This window comes from Theobroma cacao, chromosome 9 (genome assembly GCF_053813885.1).
Source record: "Theobroma cacao isolate CCN51 chromosome 9, ASM5381388v1, whole genome shotgun sequence".
NCBI classification, from domain to species: Eukaryota; Viridiplantae; Streptophyta; class Magnoliopsida; order Malvales; family Malvaceae; genus Theobroma; species Theobroma cacao.
This window is the reverse complement of record NC_142647.1, coordinates 46,230,704-46,245,995: the sequence shown is the minus strand read 5'-3', so window position 1 is coordinate 46,245,995 and position 15,292 is coordinate 46,230,704. Positions and strand designations below refer to the sequence as shown.

Sequence of the window (15,292 nt, the reverse complement as noted above, 5' to 3'; positions counted from 1 at the left end):
TCTTCAAAAGGCCAAAGAGAAATGTCCCCTGTACATATCAAAAACCAAAAAAAGTAAAACCCCTAAAAAAAGCCACTGTATTCACCCCTCCTAGAAACAAAAAAAAAAAATCCCAGGATATTGCAAGCACCCACGAACTTGACTATGCATCCCCACATCCTAGGTGACCTAGACAGACTAAGAGAATTAGGACTTATTAACAACTATAACCCCCAATCAAACTGAAAACAGAGGTTAGCTATAACTGAACCTCACCTCCACAATCAAGATTAAAAAAGGAAGTTAGTACACTCTTAATATCTCACTTTGAAGATGGATGGCAGCTTTAGCTAATGAATTGGCTTATTGGTTTGCCTCTTTCAGTGAATGTCTGATTTCCCATTTTGCACTTATCTCCTTTAACCTTTTTTTTTTTGAATCATCCAAAATCTCAACCTCCAAGGCACATTCGCAAGATCTTTAATCCATCTAACAATGTTGCACACATCATTTTCAATCAACAAGGAGTGGCTTTCTTTCTATCTCGAGGCTGAGAAGATCAAGAAGGCCTCATTCACAACGAGAACTTCAACTGTAGTAGAATTAGCTATACCAATCAGTTTGGAGAAGGTAATTAACACCTCTCCCTTCTCATTCCTCAAAATGCCCTCAATTTCAATCGGTCCAAGACAACCTTGAGCCACTCTGTTAACGTTAAATTTCAACTGCCCCAGCTTTGGTTTCTCCCATGCAACACATTTTCTTTCTTTTTACCACCACATCCAACTTTAGGGAACATAAAAGTAGTCAAAATAGAAAGATACTCATTAGGCCACTTAGCATTAGCCTAAGAGGCCACTCTTATTTTTGAGGTCTCCCAGCATTGTGTGCTATCCCAAGCTTTACCGTTGAAGACAACATCATTACGACATTTCTAAATTGTCTAAACAGCCTCAAAATAACTCATTCTCCATATTCTTTCGTCTATCTTTCCCAGGTAACAATCATTCCAAGATTCAAAGAACAATTTAACATTGCTAGAAGCACTCCACTGATAACCAAATAAGTCACACCACCCAGCCCACACCTTCCACGTTTTTTAGCAAACAATATACAAGTGATTGACAAATTCACTCTTTTTATTACACAACACACAAGTGCTTTGATTATCCTATATTAATCCCTTACTTACGAGTTCTTCCATCACTCCAATTTTTTCGTGGAGCAATTGCCACACAAATGCCTCAGTTCTATGTGGTGCAAGGCCGACCCAAATATTCTTCCATACCTTGTCTCTCTTTTCAGTGGGTGCCATTAATCTTTTGAAGAAGGATTTTGAAGTATATAGACCACTAGCTTCACCTTTCCATACAATATCATTTTTTTAGCATTTTGTTAATCTGGATATCTTTAAGAAGGTTTCCAAGTTGATCCCATTGAGCAACTTCCCAGTCAAAGATTCCTTCTTAAGGATATATCCCATCTCCACACATTCTCCTCTCACTTGCCAAACTCCGCAAACTTCCCATTTTTATTGTTTGTCAACGCAAATATCCATGAAAAAATTTGTGCTAAAATGTCATTTCCAATCCATTCATCAATCCAAAAATGGATATTTTCACCATTTCTAACAACTAAACCAAAATTAGAATTCACCTGTAAAAAATACTAGTTAGTCGGGGAAAGGGGACTAATGATATTCTTCCATATTGTAGAAAAATTTCTGTTCGTTTTCATATTTGGCATGAGATAGATAGGATCACTCCTGGTCTTTTTAACAATAACTTCTCTCCACATGCTCTCTCTCTCTCTCTCTCTCTTCTATAATGCCAAATTCATTTATTTAAAAGGGCTCTATTCTTAGTTTCCAAATCAGTAATTCCTATCCCCTCACACTTCTGATAATTGCACACCTTTTCTCAATTGACATAATGAATCTCTCTTTTTTCATCAAAGTGTCTCCAAAGAAAGCTCCATTGAAGTCTCTCCAATTTATTTCTTACCCTCACTAAAATTTTAAACAACGACATATAGAAAGTTGGCAAACTGACCAACACAGATCTGAGCAATAAGATTCTAGCCCCAAAGGACAACATTTTAGATTTTCATTTTATCAATTTCCCTTCCACTTTCTCAATGATCGAATTCCAAAAAACCATGGAGTTGTGATTAACCCCCAATGAGAGTCCCAAATATGTAGTTGGGATCTTTCCTACTTGGTACTTAATCAAGGTAGCCCAGTTTTGAGCCAACACACTTTTAATTCCAATCCCAATGAGATGGCTTTTCTTAAAATTTATACTCAATCCTGACACACTTTGAAAACACTTGAGAATTCTCTTCACCACGAGGATATAATCCACTATAGGTTTGCAAAATAACATTGTGTCATATGCAAACTGCAAATGAGAGATTTTAAGCTCCTATGTTCCTATTCCGATCCTTTCCCATACTCTTATTTGTTCAGCTCTTTTAATCATATTGCTCAGCGCCTCCACAATGATATTAAACAAGAGTGGGGACAAACGGCAGCCTTGCTTAAACCCTCTTTTCATTCCAAACTGTTTGATTGGCGTACCATTAACTAGCATCGATATCCTCGCCATAGTAATACACTCCTTAATCCATGATCTCTATCTCTCTCTTTCTCTTTCTCTTTCGCAATTACTCCATCGATCCTGAATAAAACACCTCCACTCATTCTCTTTCACAACTCATTCACTATTTCATTAGCAAATAAGCATGCAATCCATCAATTGCCTCCTTTTTATGAAGGCGAATTGGTTCCTTCCTGTCGCAACATGCGGGTCTGGGAACCCGTCCGCCAGACGCGGGCGAAAATTAAAATCTGTTAGGAGTCGCCACCAATCTTTTTTTTATCTAGGTGTGATTGGTCACCTATTAACCCGATTCTTAATCGACGAAGTCCTAAATTAATTTTAGGTCCGTCGAAAGAACGAGAACTGATCTACGTTTTTTAGAGATGGGTTCGGGAGTGCGGTTACTCACGGAGAAGGGTTAGCACCTCCGTGGCGCGCGTTCCACGAACGGTACCATTTAATCTTAAGTTATCTTAATATAACCTTCTCTTAGTTTAATCTCTACTTTATTAATTAATTTTTCATTAAATTGACAGACTGAGTTTTTTTTTATTTGATTTTACGTATGCACATGATACAAGTGTAAAATGATGTCATGACTTATTTATTTTAAATGATGGAGTCGGTAATCTTTTATTGAAAAATTATTTGAAGACCATCTCAACGTTTTGGTGAAGTCTCGAAATTCTCCTCACCTAGAGATATCCCCGGAAGAACTCGTCTCTACGAGCTCCTCGGGGAAATCCCATCATCGAGATTCCCGCACCATTTGCAAAATAAATATGGCGTGCTATGACAGTATAAGATGATGATGCCTATATGATCGCGTTTATTGATTTAAGCTGTTGGTAATACTAACATGCTTAATAATTTCAGGTAATTTATTGAGTTATTCATATATTTATCATTTTTTTATATACTATTTTAAACAACAATTATTCGGACTAATGGGTATAGGAGTATAGAATTCGGATTCATCCCGACGCTTTGATGAAAATTCGTTTCGAACTCCGCACTTAAGTGACTCACCCGAAAGAGACAACTCTTTGCCCCTTTTAGATGGTAATACTCAAATAATTGTTCTATTTATATTATCTATTATTATTATTATTTTGTTTATTTTTATTTATTTTTATTTTTTTAATATATATTTGTATCATGAATTATTATTATTATTATTTTATTATTTGCAAGCCTCTAAATATATTTATAACATAAATATTTTTTATTCACTTATTATCGTTATTGTTATTATTTATATATTTTTATTAAAGCTAAGCAAACAATTAAATAAACTGAATAAGCCCAAAACAACAAGCCCAAATCCACAAGAAACGGGTAAGGCCTCACCTTGCTTGGGCTAGAATGATGGCCCAAGTTGTCTGGGCTACACGGAGGTCTCCCAAGCCTGTTTCCTTGGTCCGTCTGGCCCTCTCCTAAACGCGCCGTTTTGGGGCTCCGGGGACTCCTTCAAACGACGTTGTTTAGGCGTCGATCTTTTGAATTCTTCACTCCACTGAAACGACGCCGATTAGACCCTAAACTCGGATATATAAATCTCGTTTTTGGTCTTTCTTCTCATTTTCAGATTTCATTTTCTCTCTCTAGCTGCACCCTCTCTGCCTTATCTCTAAAATCCTTCTTTCCTCTCTTCACCGGCGTCGGCGTCCTCCCCTCTCTTCTCCCAAATCTCTCGTCGGCTTCTTCACACTCTCCCTAACCTCGAAATCCCCCTATTATTCTCCAAAACCCATCAATCGGATCTAGATTTACTCCCCTAAATCGCCTCTGATCGATTTCCCTTCACTGACTCCTTCCCCGCGCCGACACTTCCCCTGCGACCGGACCCTCTTCTCGGTTCACCGCCAACCAAACACACTCACACAAATCGATTCTCTTCCTCTCACCCACTACCCGAACCCCCTTTTGTTCAAATACTGAATTAATTTTGGCTTTCTTTTTTGTTTGGGTTCTTTTCTGATTGCTTTTTGGTTGATTTTTTTGTGTGGCTCGGTCTTACTGTTGGTAGATTTAGGATTTTTTTGATCTGTGTTTTTTGCTCTTGCCCCCCTCCTGTTGGATTTTGCAAGTAGTCTTTAAAGAGCCGGGTTGTCCAAAAATTTGGAGAACCCGGTGATAGGGTTCTGGTACCAAGGAGTTGGTGGCCAGAACCCCATCATGCGTGGTGGGTGGGGGAAATGATGGCTGGGCGTACGCCCAGCCATCCCCCTTTTTTATTATTATTATTATTTTTTAATATTATTTTATATTTTAGTTTGTTTTATTATAATTTAAATTATTTATTTATTTATTATTTTTCTTTTTCAGGTGTCTACACTTCCAATAATTTCATCCATGACCAGCTTTAACCGATTAGTTAATGTTTTTGCCACAATCTTATACAAACTCCTTACCAAGCTTATAAGCCCATACTCCTTAAGCCTTATCGAGTTCTTTACTTTAGGAATCAAAGTGATGAACGAATTATTAACACCATGACCCAACTTGCCATATCTATAAAAGTCCCCTATAAACCTCATGACATCCTTTTTCACCAGGCATCAAGATCCATCATATCTTATTTATAAAAAATTGATATAATCATATTCTGGAAAACCAATGTTCTTGTGTCACAAATCACATGAAAAGAATAATTTTTATTGAAAATATGGGGATAGTGACGATATACAAGAAAACAAGTCTTGCGACTTTATTCAAAGTCTGCATATTTGATGCTTTCTCATCTCCAAACTTTACCATACTTAATCTAATCACACAGCTTAATAAATATTAAAATTCAAGCATGTTCATATAAGTCTAAAATAGAGAAAAGCTTACAATAATATATCAAATAGTTCAAACATCATGACCAAAATTTAATACTCAAGTGGAGCTATTTAAGAAACACAAAATACAAACATTTCACACATGATGGGTGGCCAACCCATATAGCTAGTGCACTCCAGCCTACTGACTCCAATATCACTTGTGCCATCGTCCGGCCACAAAGCAAACGTCGTTTACCTACTTCCCCTCACTAGTAGGATAGTTTTATTGTGCATAATAGTTAGCAAAACTATTGCTATCCCAAATCCTCATTTAAGTGCTCCATGTTAAAAATATTTTTCTCAAAAAGTTCCATATCCAACATTAACAAAGGGGGTATAATCATTCCACACATAATATTTCATAAAAACAAATTAATCATAGCACCATATAAGCTGCTCACATTTAATAATTCTCAAACATGTTAATAACATTTCCAAGATGAACATAGTTGAATACAAAGGGATCGTTTCCCATGCACATTTTTTTAGAGTATTGATCATAGCATAAAAAAAAAACATTGCATGCATTTATCAAAAATAATTTAAATGCATATCCTTCACCTTTTATGCCACCTCACCAAAGCAAATACTAACTAACTTAGTTCCCCAACTTAAACGTTGGAGCTTTAGGGGAGCCTAAACAGTTTAATACTTAAAAATCAACATTTTTAAACTATAACTTCAGTTAATAATCCAACACCTAAGACTTCAATCCAAGTAAAGTATTGAAGTACCAATTAAACTTATTATTGCCAATAAATAATAATAACCCTAAATATATCATAAAAATTCAGAATTAATAATTTTATTAATTATGCACTTGCAAATTTACATTAGAACCTAACATTTAATCTAGAATCCTAGTCTAATTCACAAATCATATAGATCGAGATTTAGAAAATAGAAAAAATAATAATAAATATATTTTTACTTTTTTCTTATAAAATAAAAAAAATATTGTCCTAACCGAACACACCCTTAAGTTATACAACTAAAATTCTCTTATTAAAATCATAAAGATTAATTACAAATAAATTGAAACAATTTGACTACCAATATCAATGTTCCGAAATCAGAAACAAATAAAGAACATTTTGGTAGCAACCTTGCTCAATACCTAAAGTAGAACTGTAAATTAACATAAACTGATGAAATTTACACCAGGACGAAAATTTAAATCTAATAACCGAAATGAGAAATAGAGTTCAAACTTCGAGTTACTGATCTAATATAGAAATAGGATAAACGAGGATGGGGCTCCTCACCCTGTGAACTGAGTCAGTCCATTCCAGGGATGCTGACAAAAGAGTAGAATTGTGCTTCAGTGGTGGCCCGTTCACCTCAACTGTAAAAGATTTCTTCTCGTTCACTTCATTAAACACTAGCGTGTCAGGGGAAACTTTGATCTTGAGACTCGTAGGCGCCTTCACGAATGCCTGGTAGGTAGAAGTTCCATTTCCTACATATGTAACAGTTCGATTGAAAACAGCTGAAACAGTAGACACAAGGTCCTTCTGCATTATAAGCATGGATGGGTAGTTTAGATCATCTTGGCCTCCAAACTTGGGGATGCTTGAGCAATTACTATGTTCACCAATGACCATCCGTAGACGTGTTCCCGAGTAGCCTTCGTTGCATAGGAACCGGATGTAGTCATTTTTGGACAGTTCATATACCAAGCCAGGATTAACAGCTCTTTGAGGATCAATTTGGCCAGCTCCGTAGGCGAACTCAACATTTTCATCGTGAACTCGTATTTCAGATGCTGATTAAAGAATAAACAAATCACGTGCAGTTAAATAATCCATATATGAATTTTTTAGTAAAAATGAGTTCAAAATTATTATCCCAACAGTATAAGTACAATACTGATAATATGATTATTTGAAGAGACTAACCTGTAGTCATCAGAGCGGATTTGATTGCACTGGTAGACCATTCAGGATGGAATGACTTGACATAGGCAGCAGCTGCACTAGCATGAGGGCAAGACATTGATGTTCCAGAGAGGAATTTGAACACATTGAAGCGATCGTCAAGTGAAGACCCAGAGACAGACTTAAGTTTCGTGTAAGCAGCTAGGATAGCAACTCCAGGTGCAACAATATCAGGCTATACCATTGTTAAGAAAAAGCAAATTAAAATGCTTGAGAGCTAATTACAGACAAGTCAACTTTTATTGTTTTAAACTGAAACTATACTGCTTAATTAAACATATATATATATATATGCACCCGCACGCACACACACAGAAGCATAGTACCTTTAAGAAAGAGTGGGACCTATAGTAAGGCCCTCTAGATGAAAAGGCCGCCACAAAAGGTGCAGTAGCATTGATTGGTATTGTCCTGAGTATCACACCCTGAGGGTCTCTGCATGCATTTTTTCGTTTTTAATTTACAGAAATGTTGATTTTTACTCATTTATAACACAATAAACAGATTTATGTAATAATTTCTTGATAAGAAAATTACATACAGAACTTACTTGGTTGAGTTGAGATATTGTTCAATTCGGCTTCCTATTTCGTCAACGACACATGCGACCGGAAGTGAATAGGTAGATCCAGCGTCAAAAAAGGAGCTTCCGCAACGAAGGATTGCACCTGTTGCGCCCATTTTCTTGATGGTAGAATGCTGGAATGTTCCGTCGCAGTACAGTATTTTGCCCTTGACCTTGTTTTCATCTAAAGTAGTAGAATCACATGTGCTGCAAAAGTTTCTCATTTTATTAGACCCAATTATGTAATAAAAAACATCAATTCCGTCTGATACAAAAATGGTGAGTTTGGATGTTGATGTTCTTACTCAAAATTATTGGGTTCTTCACCCTTCTTTATTGCTCTCAATCCACTAGTCAAAGGGTACATTTTCTTTTCCAGGTTGAAGGTGTTAAAAGAAACCCCCTGTTAACGGAAAACATAAGTTCAGAGACAATCATTAATATGTTATCAATGTAATAATTAAGAGCATGAGCAATTTTATTTTGTTGCTCACAAATGGTTTAAAGGTAATCACCAACAATTTTATGCACATAAATTGCTTATGTATACACACACACACATATGTATATATATATATATATATATATATATATATATATATATATATATATATATATATATATATATATATTTGGATAATTAAATTATTGGATAACATTTTTCTGACAATATAATTCTTTGGGGTATGTTCTAGAGGGCCTAACTGCACATTAGTTTTAAGGTATGGATCAATGTTAACATGATTCAAATTTAAAGTTTTGCTTCATATTGAACTACCCATTTAAATTAGGTTTATTATTAAAATATATAATAAAAAAATTTAATTTCACATCATTAAAATTTGAAAGTTATATTAAAATAAAATAGAAACATAATATTTAAGGATATCATAAATTCTCAACCGCCATGCACGGCCAAACTCTTCAAACTTATGTCTAAATAATTTCTATTGTAAAAGGCTTTTTTTTTTCTCCAAAACCAGATTTCCTATGCCACCAGAAGTCTTCTAACATTAGGTTAAAAACTTGTAATGACGTGCTGGTTGTTGGAGTTAATAAAATTTGTTTTTGTTTTAAAACAAAAAATCTAAGCCCGAATTGATTCAGATCGGACTCAAGAACCTGAACAAGTATCCCAACACGTGGGAATATAATGTTTAGATTTGAACATGCAAGTTGAGCTGGCTATGCATAAAGATGAGAAGTAGAATGCAAGAATTGTGAAAAAGATTATGCTTACCAAAGTTTTAATGTTCTTGCCAATATGAACTGGAGTCCTAAGCACTCTGTCGGTAGCAGTAGCACCAACAGTCAAAATCCAAGGAGCCCCGTTAGTTAACGAACTCAATTGGGGCCCATCATTTCCGGCGGAACAGCTTGTCAAGATACCTTTCTTCATGGCATGAAATGAACCGATCGCTATAGGGTCAGCGAAATAATCCGGGGCGGGCCCGCCAACGGACATTGATATTATGTCAACACCATCGTCAATGGCGTCATCAAATGCAGCAAGGATAGCAACATCGCTGCAGCCACTATCATCACAGACCTTATAGACAGCAATGCGTGCTGAGGGAACACCTCCTCGAGCTGTGCCTTGTCCTAAGCCATAGAAACTTGCATCTTGGACCGGAACGCCAGCTACTATGGACGCAGTGTGAGATCCATGGCCTACGTCGTCAGCAGCTGATTCATTCTTACGAGACCCCATGCTATATGCCCTTGCTCCAATCACCTTGCTGTGATCGAGAGATGCATTTTAAGTTAGAGACATTAAGTAATGATAAAGAAGATCAGAGTAGATATTAAGGGAATTTTGGATCTCAATTATTTTAAATAAAATCATAATTGTTAGGTCAAATCTGATTTGTTCAATAAATTAATTTAAAAATATATATATAGAAAAAGAAAGAAGAGAGAATTTATTTAGTTACTTGTTGCAGCCAGTAAAGTTGCCTCCTGTCTGGCAGACGCCTTTCCATTTTGATGGAGGTGGTCCAAATCCTTTGTCATCAAAGCTTGGAGCATCAATATAAATTCCTGGAAAATCCGGAAGAATTTGCTGATTAATCACATATTAATTATTAGTCCAAAAGAATCATGATAACAAGAAAGGAAAGATTCAAGCATCCATCTTCAAATGCTCAAACGATACCTGTGTCTAGCACACCAACAATTATATCACTCTCTTTTGGGGTATTTCTTTTAACAGATAAAGGCATGCCTAGAAAATCCCATGATCTTGTTGTTTGAAGCTGTCTGAAACTGTTTGGAAACACGGAAACCACATTTTCATTCTCTGAAAACGATGTAACAAAAGAATTAGTTAAAAACTCATATGGTCAGGAAAGCAGGAACCTGCAAATACTATATCTCTCATATGCAATCTAAATCTGGTATAAATTAACCTTGTAGTCTTGCAGCTTCATCTGGCGTCAAATATGCAGCAAATCCATTGAAACTTTTCCCATAGCTGTGAATTATGGACTGTCGAGCAACTTCCTCACTAATGAAGATGAACTAAGCAATTAGATATATATAGTTTTGTGCTTTGAAGTAGACACAACATTTTGTCATCACTTACTCTTGAGTAACTTCAGAAAGCAAGCTATGGTGATGCTCCACTGCTAGACTTTTGCTTTCCAAAGCATCTCCCATATAAACGATGTAAGCCTGTTGCATATGTTCATATGTAAAGAAAACAAACTTCGTCAGTCTAAATATCCAAGACAAAGAGCTTTAAAAGGAAGGATTCCACGCACCATAAACGTAAGATTTCAAAGTTCATGGAGATAGATTGTATCACCTTTCTCTCGCTATCATCAGCAGCATGACCTGATGACACAAGAAGAAGTGTAGCTGAAACGAAGAGACTGAAAATGACAATGTTTAGACCCATGTCGATTATAGTAATCCTTCAATAACTTTTTTTTTTCTTTTGGTGAGATTCTCTTCCCTATTGTCTTGTATATATTTAGGTTGAGGCTTGAGGTTGGGGAAGGGTTGAAAATTTAAATTTAAGATCATATCTTTGAGCTGATAAATCTTTTGTTTGAAATTTTAGTTAGGATCATTACAAAAAGATTTTGTTAGGGGAGAGATAATTTCCTATATTTCCTGTGTTTAAGTAAATCTACAATTTGATATTCAGTACTCCTAGATTTCTTTTCTTGAACTTTTTTATGTAATAAATTTGGCATACCTTAATTCATTCGAACTGATCAATTATGTATGGGAAGTTAATCAATTAGGTTCCTGGTTTGAACAGTCTCTTTGTTGTACTCATCTCTAATACCAAAACCAGTAACTGCATTATCTTGTTCAACACTATATATGGATAAACTGAAAAATTAATGCAATACTAAAAGAATAAGTTATTATTGAATTTATAGTTTTTTTTTAAAGGCATGATAATGTCATATGTTTCTAAAATTTTACGTGAAAAGGTTTTTTGTTTATACAGTATTATTCACATTTAACATGAAGGGAAAAAGAAAGAAAATTGATTGAATATATTAACGAAGTAGATTTTAATTTAGAGTCCGTTTGACAATTGGAAAAAGATTTGTTAAGAGAAAATTTTTTCTATGTAAAATATTTTACAGGAAAATTTAATGTTTTTTATTTTTGGATAAAATGTAAAAAACATTTTTTGTTATTTGGATCATCCTATGAAAAATATTTTCCACCTAGTGCTGACATTTGGTTTCACTAATTTGAAATCAAAATTAAGAATGGAAATGAAAATAAACAAAATTAATAATGATATTTTCCAAAACATCTAATTGCATATCTACAATGAAACTAAACTCTAATTTTAAAAGATTTTCCATATTACTTTTTTACCATAACACTATAAAATATAAATATTCGTAAATTGTGTAAGACATCAAAAACTTATACTTATAAATGTCTATTCATAAAATGACAATCATTAAAATATTTTTTTAGTAAGTTTTATTCAATTTATAAATAAAAATTTTAATTGCATTAAATGATTTTACTAAAAAATATTTTTTTAATTTTAATAGTGTTAAATAGTTTAAATATTAATATTTTAAATTAAAAATTTTTAGTAAAAAATTAATTTGTTTTAATTTTTAACGTTTTAAGTTAAATATTAATATTCATTAAACTTATATTCATAGATTTAATATAAAAGTTTTTTTTTCTCTAGAAAATATCTAATGCTCTTTAAGGGTGTAAAACATTTCACGTAGTCAATGAGTATTTTTCCCATTAACTCGTACATGTTTTACATCTATAATCAATTTTTTATTTTCTAAACAAACATAAATCCTAAAAATGTTTTTTTTAAAAATATTTGATATTAAAACAAATGAACCCTTAATTACATTAAGAAAAATTAGTTTATTGGGTCCGAGTTAGCTCATTGGACCATAACCCAATGAGCAATATGCCTATGGTATAGTTTAGGCAAGGGCCAGAGATTCAATCACTTGAATCTAGTTCAACAGGCGAAAATGTCAAATATCTGCACCTTGGAGCATTAAAGTTCAACAATCAAGCAATCACCACAGAACTTGAGGAAGGAAAACCGTAACGCCATTTCGTGTCCGTGGGTAGCTATGCTCCTGTTGAGTTTTCCTTTGCGACTTTTTGTGTTTTCGTGTCATTGTCTGTTTTAATGGCAGCTGCTTTTTACAATTGTACAAGCTTTTTATATCGAAACTAGATTTGCTTATGTCATAGGAATCTTGTGCGACCTAAACAAAAGATTTGAAATAACATTACGATTGTGAAATTTGATAAATTCACTTTTTAAAAAAGAATTGAGTGACAAGATAAAAGGGATTTATTTTGGAAATTGGAGTACTTATCTCAAGCCAGATAAAAGTAAAAAGTAAAAATATGAAAGGAAAGGGAAATAAAAGTTAGCTTATCTAAATGGTAGATCTTAAAATTTTTACCTTTTTTACCTAGTTACACTTGATTGCATGTTTTGCATATAATCATGGACCTCAACGGAGACAATTAATTATGAAATATATATTTAAAGGAGGAGGTATCCAATTTGTAATTCTTTATTTGATTCTCCCCCTCTCTATAATATTTGACTTAGAAAGCTTCTAGTAAAACACAAAATCTCATAGATGCATGAACTGTTTAGATTGACCGCTACAATATTACATGGATTGAAACAAACTGAATGGGTTGAGTTGGCTTTGTGTCATCCACATGATAATCTTTTTCTAGTTTTAGACTTTTACTAGTAAACCAAGCAATAGCCCTTTGAGTACTGTGGCAGAAAGCGTCTAAAAACCTAAAACAAAGTAGAATATGCATTAATATTTATATAATAAATATAATATAATTTATATTATTTTCTCCGATAGTCAATGATTTTCCTCATATTTATATGGTAACAGTGAATTAATATTAAATATTTAAATTTGTAACGAATGCTATACATACAATATGGATGTGTATAGGAACAAAATATGGTACAATATAATACAAAAATGATAATCAAACTCACTTAAGGTTTGGATATATCCAATGTATCAAAATTTTCTTTGGCCAATAAATCAAACTAATTTCAAGTACTCAAGTTTTGTAAAAGCACGTGTTTGAGTTTTTCATTGTGCCAACTACATTTGTCTAGGCCTTTGGGCAAGATATTTTAGGTTAGGTTGACTCAGCTCACTTCGATATTATTATTTTTTTATTTAATTTTATTTTTAAATTATATTTTAAAATATGAAAATAAAAATATTTTAATAATAAAATAACTTAAAATAATCGATTCGAAGAACAGTTTAATCCTGTTTATGTACATCTTTAATATTATTTACTTAACAATTTATTAATATTAAGTTAAAAAAGTGTGAAGAAAAAGTTACATTTTACGTTTAGCCCTTTATTTATTTGCCACCAAGAGTAGGTACATCCTCAGCAACAAACAAACAATGGCCCACCATGAAAGTATACGAGGAACCTTGTCAAAAATAAATGAAAGGTAACTCAAACATCAACATGAAAATTTGAAGGCTCTGACGATGGCTGAATGACATAGTAAATCATTGTCCAATGAAAATTCAAAAAGAAAAAGATATTAAAAGAAATTGAGAGATACATTTTTTATGGTAAAATTTAAAAAAATTAACTATTTAAATTTTTAATTGTATTTTTTCATAATATATTTAAAAATTTATATAACAACGTTACATCTATAAGAAAAAATTTTTAAAATAAAAAAATATCTTTAATAATATATTTTTAAAATATATTAGTTTAAATCAAATTTGTTATAGTAAAAATACAAAAATAAAAAAACAGCTCAAGACTGATAGAGACTTGTGAGGGGTCCTCTAGACCCGTGACAAAGGTTTGGTTTAATTCACACACATGTAGATTGTGGGGATATGTATTGAAGTTGACATCAGTGATGAAGGAAATTGCAGCCTCTCTCGACATCCCAAACAAAAACAGAAACAGACAGCCTTAACTTATGTCATAGTCAAAAAATGTGTCAGGCCCAGTTTTGAACAGCTCAAAACATAGGAGATAGATGGTGTGCACCAGTTGTAATCTTTTCCTTCTTGTGCAAGTGGTGGACACGTAAGGTCTGGAGAGTGTGACAACTCTTTCGGAACCAGCTTTATAAAAAACGTGGAAAACATGTTAACAAAAAAAAAAATACCAGCTTGCTAACGCTAACTATGAAAAGGACAAAAGTCGGCAGCAAAGGGACAGCCTCAAAGTCAACATCAAAGACTCAGAGAAATGAAAGTCGGCACGTCGGGCCTTTTCCACCATTGATGATTATTGTTTCTTATGGGAGTTATTTTCTTAGTCTGAGTCTTAATCTCTCACATCATTTCTTTGGAATTTTGATCTTAGTCATATATAAATAGTATTGTTCAATGTACACTACTTAATTGGGAAAGAACGAACAAACAGTAAGGAAGATAAAAAAATGGAAATTCTACTTGTTTGCCAATTTTTTAAATAAAAGAATACTACAAGGCTGGAGACTTGGAATTGGTAACCAAATTCTTCCAGCCCCTTTAATTTATTAGTTTTTATTCCCTCTCTTGGAATCCCTTCCATTTAGAAATAACCCTTACGATGTAGTAAAGTCATTGATTAAAGAATTTGAAAACTTTGATACATATGATTTTTTTTACATATATAATTAGAAAAAAAAATTAAATTTTAAAAAAATTATACACTAATTAATAAATTAAATATTCAAGTGTTAATACATATGATTAAAATTATTGATCATTTACTAAGTAATTGATATTATAATTTTAATTTTTAACCTCTGAAACAAGTAAATAAAAACAATGAGTAGCAATCTACAAATTGAATTCACATTCTGTGTAATTTTTTTTAATATTTATATACAATTCATGA

The 15,292-nt window shown here is 33.3% G+C and overlaps 1 protein-coding gene across 1 annotated transcript; it reads right to left on the bottom strand.

The window, feature by feature from the left end:
* Nucleotides 1-6,519: 6,519 nt before the first annotated feature.
* LOC18590355 (subtilisin-like protease SBT4.15) lies at nt 6,520-10,808 on the bottom strand. Its single transcript, XM_018126924.2, has 11 exons — nt 10,716-10,808; nt 10,494-10,582; nt 10,318-10,415; nt 10,065-10,208; nt 9,844-9,949; nt 9,150-9,648; nt 8,215-8,312; nt 7,895-8,116; nt 7,671-7,779; nt 7,306-7,519; nt 6,520-7,172 (listed from the first exon to the last, which is right to left on the bottom strand). The coding sequence occupies exons 1-11, from the start codon at nt 10,806-10,808 to the stop codon at nt 6,625-6,627; spliced, it is 2,220 nt and encodes a 739-aa protein (XP_017982413.2). The 3' UTR covers nt 6,520-6,624.
* Between the last annotated feature and the right edge of the window lie 4,484 nt (nt 10,809-15,292).

Excerpts from the sequence above, each read along its gene's own strand:
- LOC18590355 (XM_018126924.2), bottom strand. The coding sequence starts at position 10,808 with ATGGGTCTAAACATTGTCATTTTCAGTCTCTTCGTTTCAGCTACACTT. Across the intron at positions 10,583-10,715 it reads CTGATGATAGCGAGAGAAAG|GCTTACATCGTTTATATGGG; the intron begins GTGATACAATCT and ends CATATGCAACAG. Across the intron at positions 9,950-10,064 it reads TGTTGGTGTGCTAGACACAG|GAATTTATATTGATGCTCCA; the intron begins GTATCGTTTGAG and ends CGGATTTTCCAG.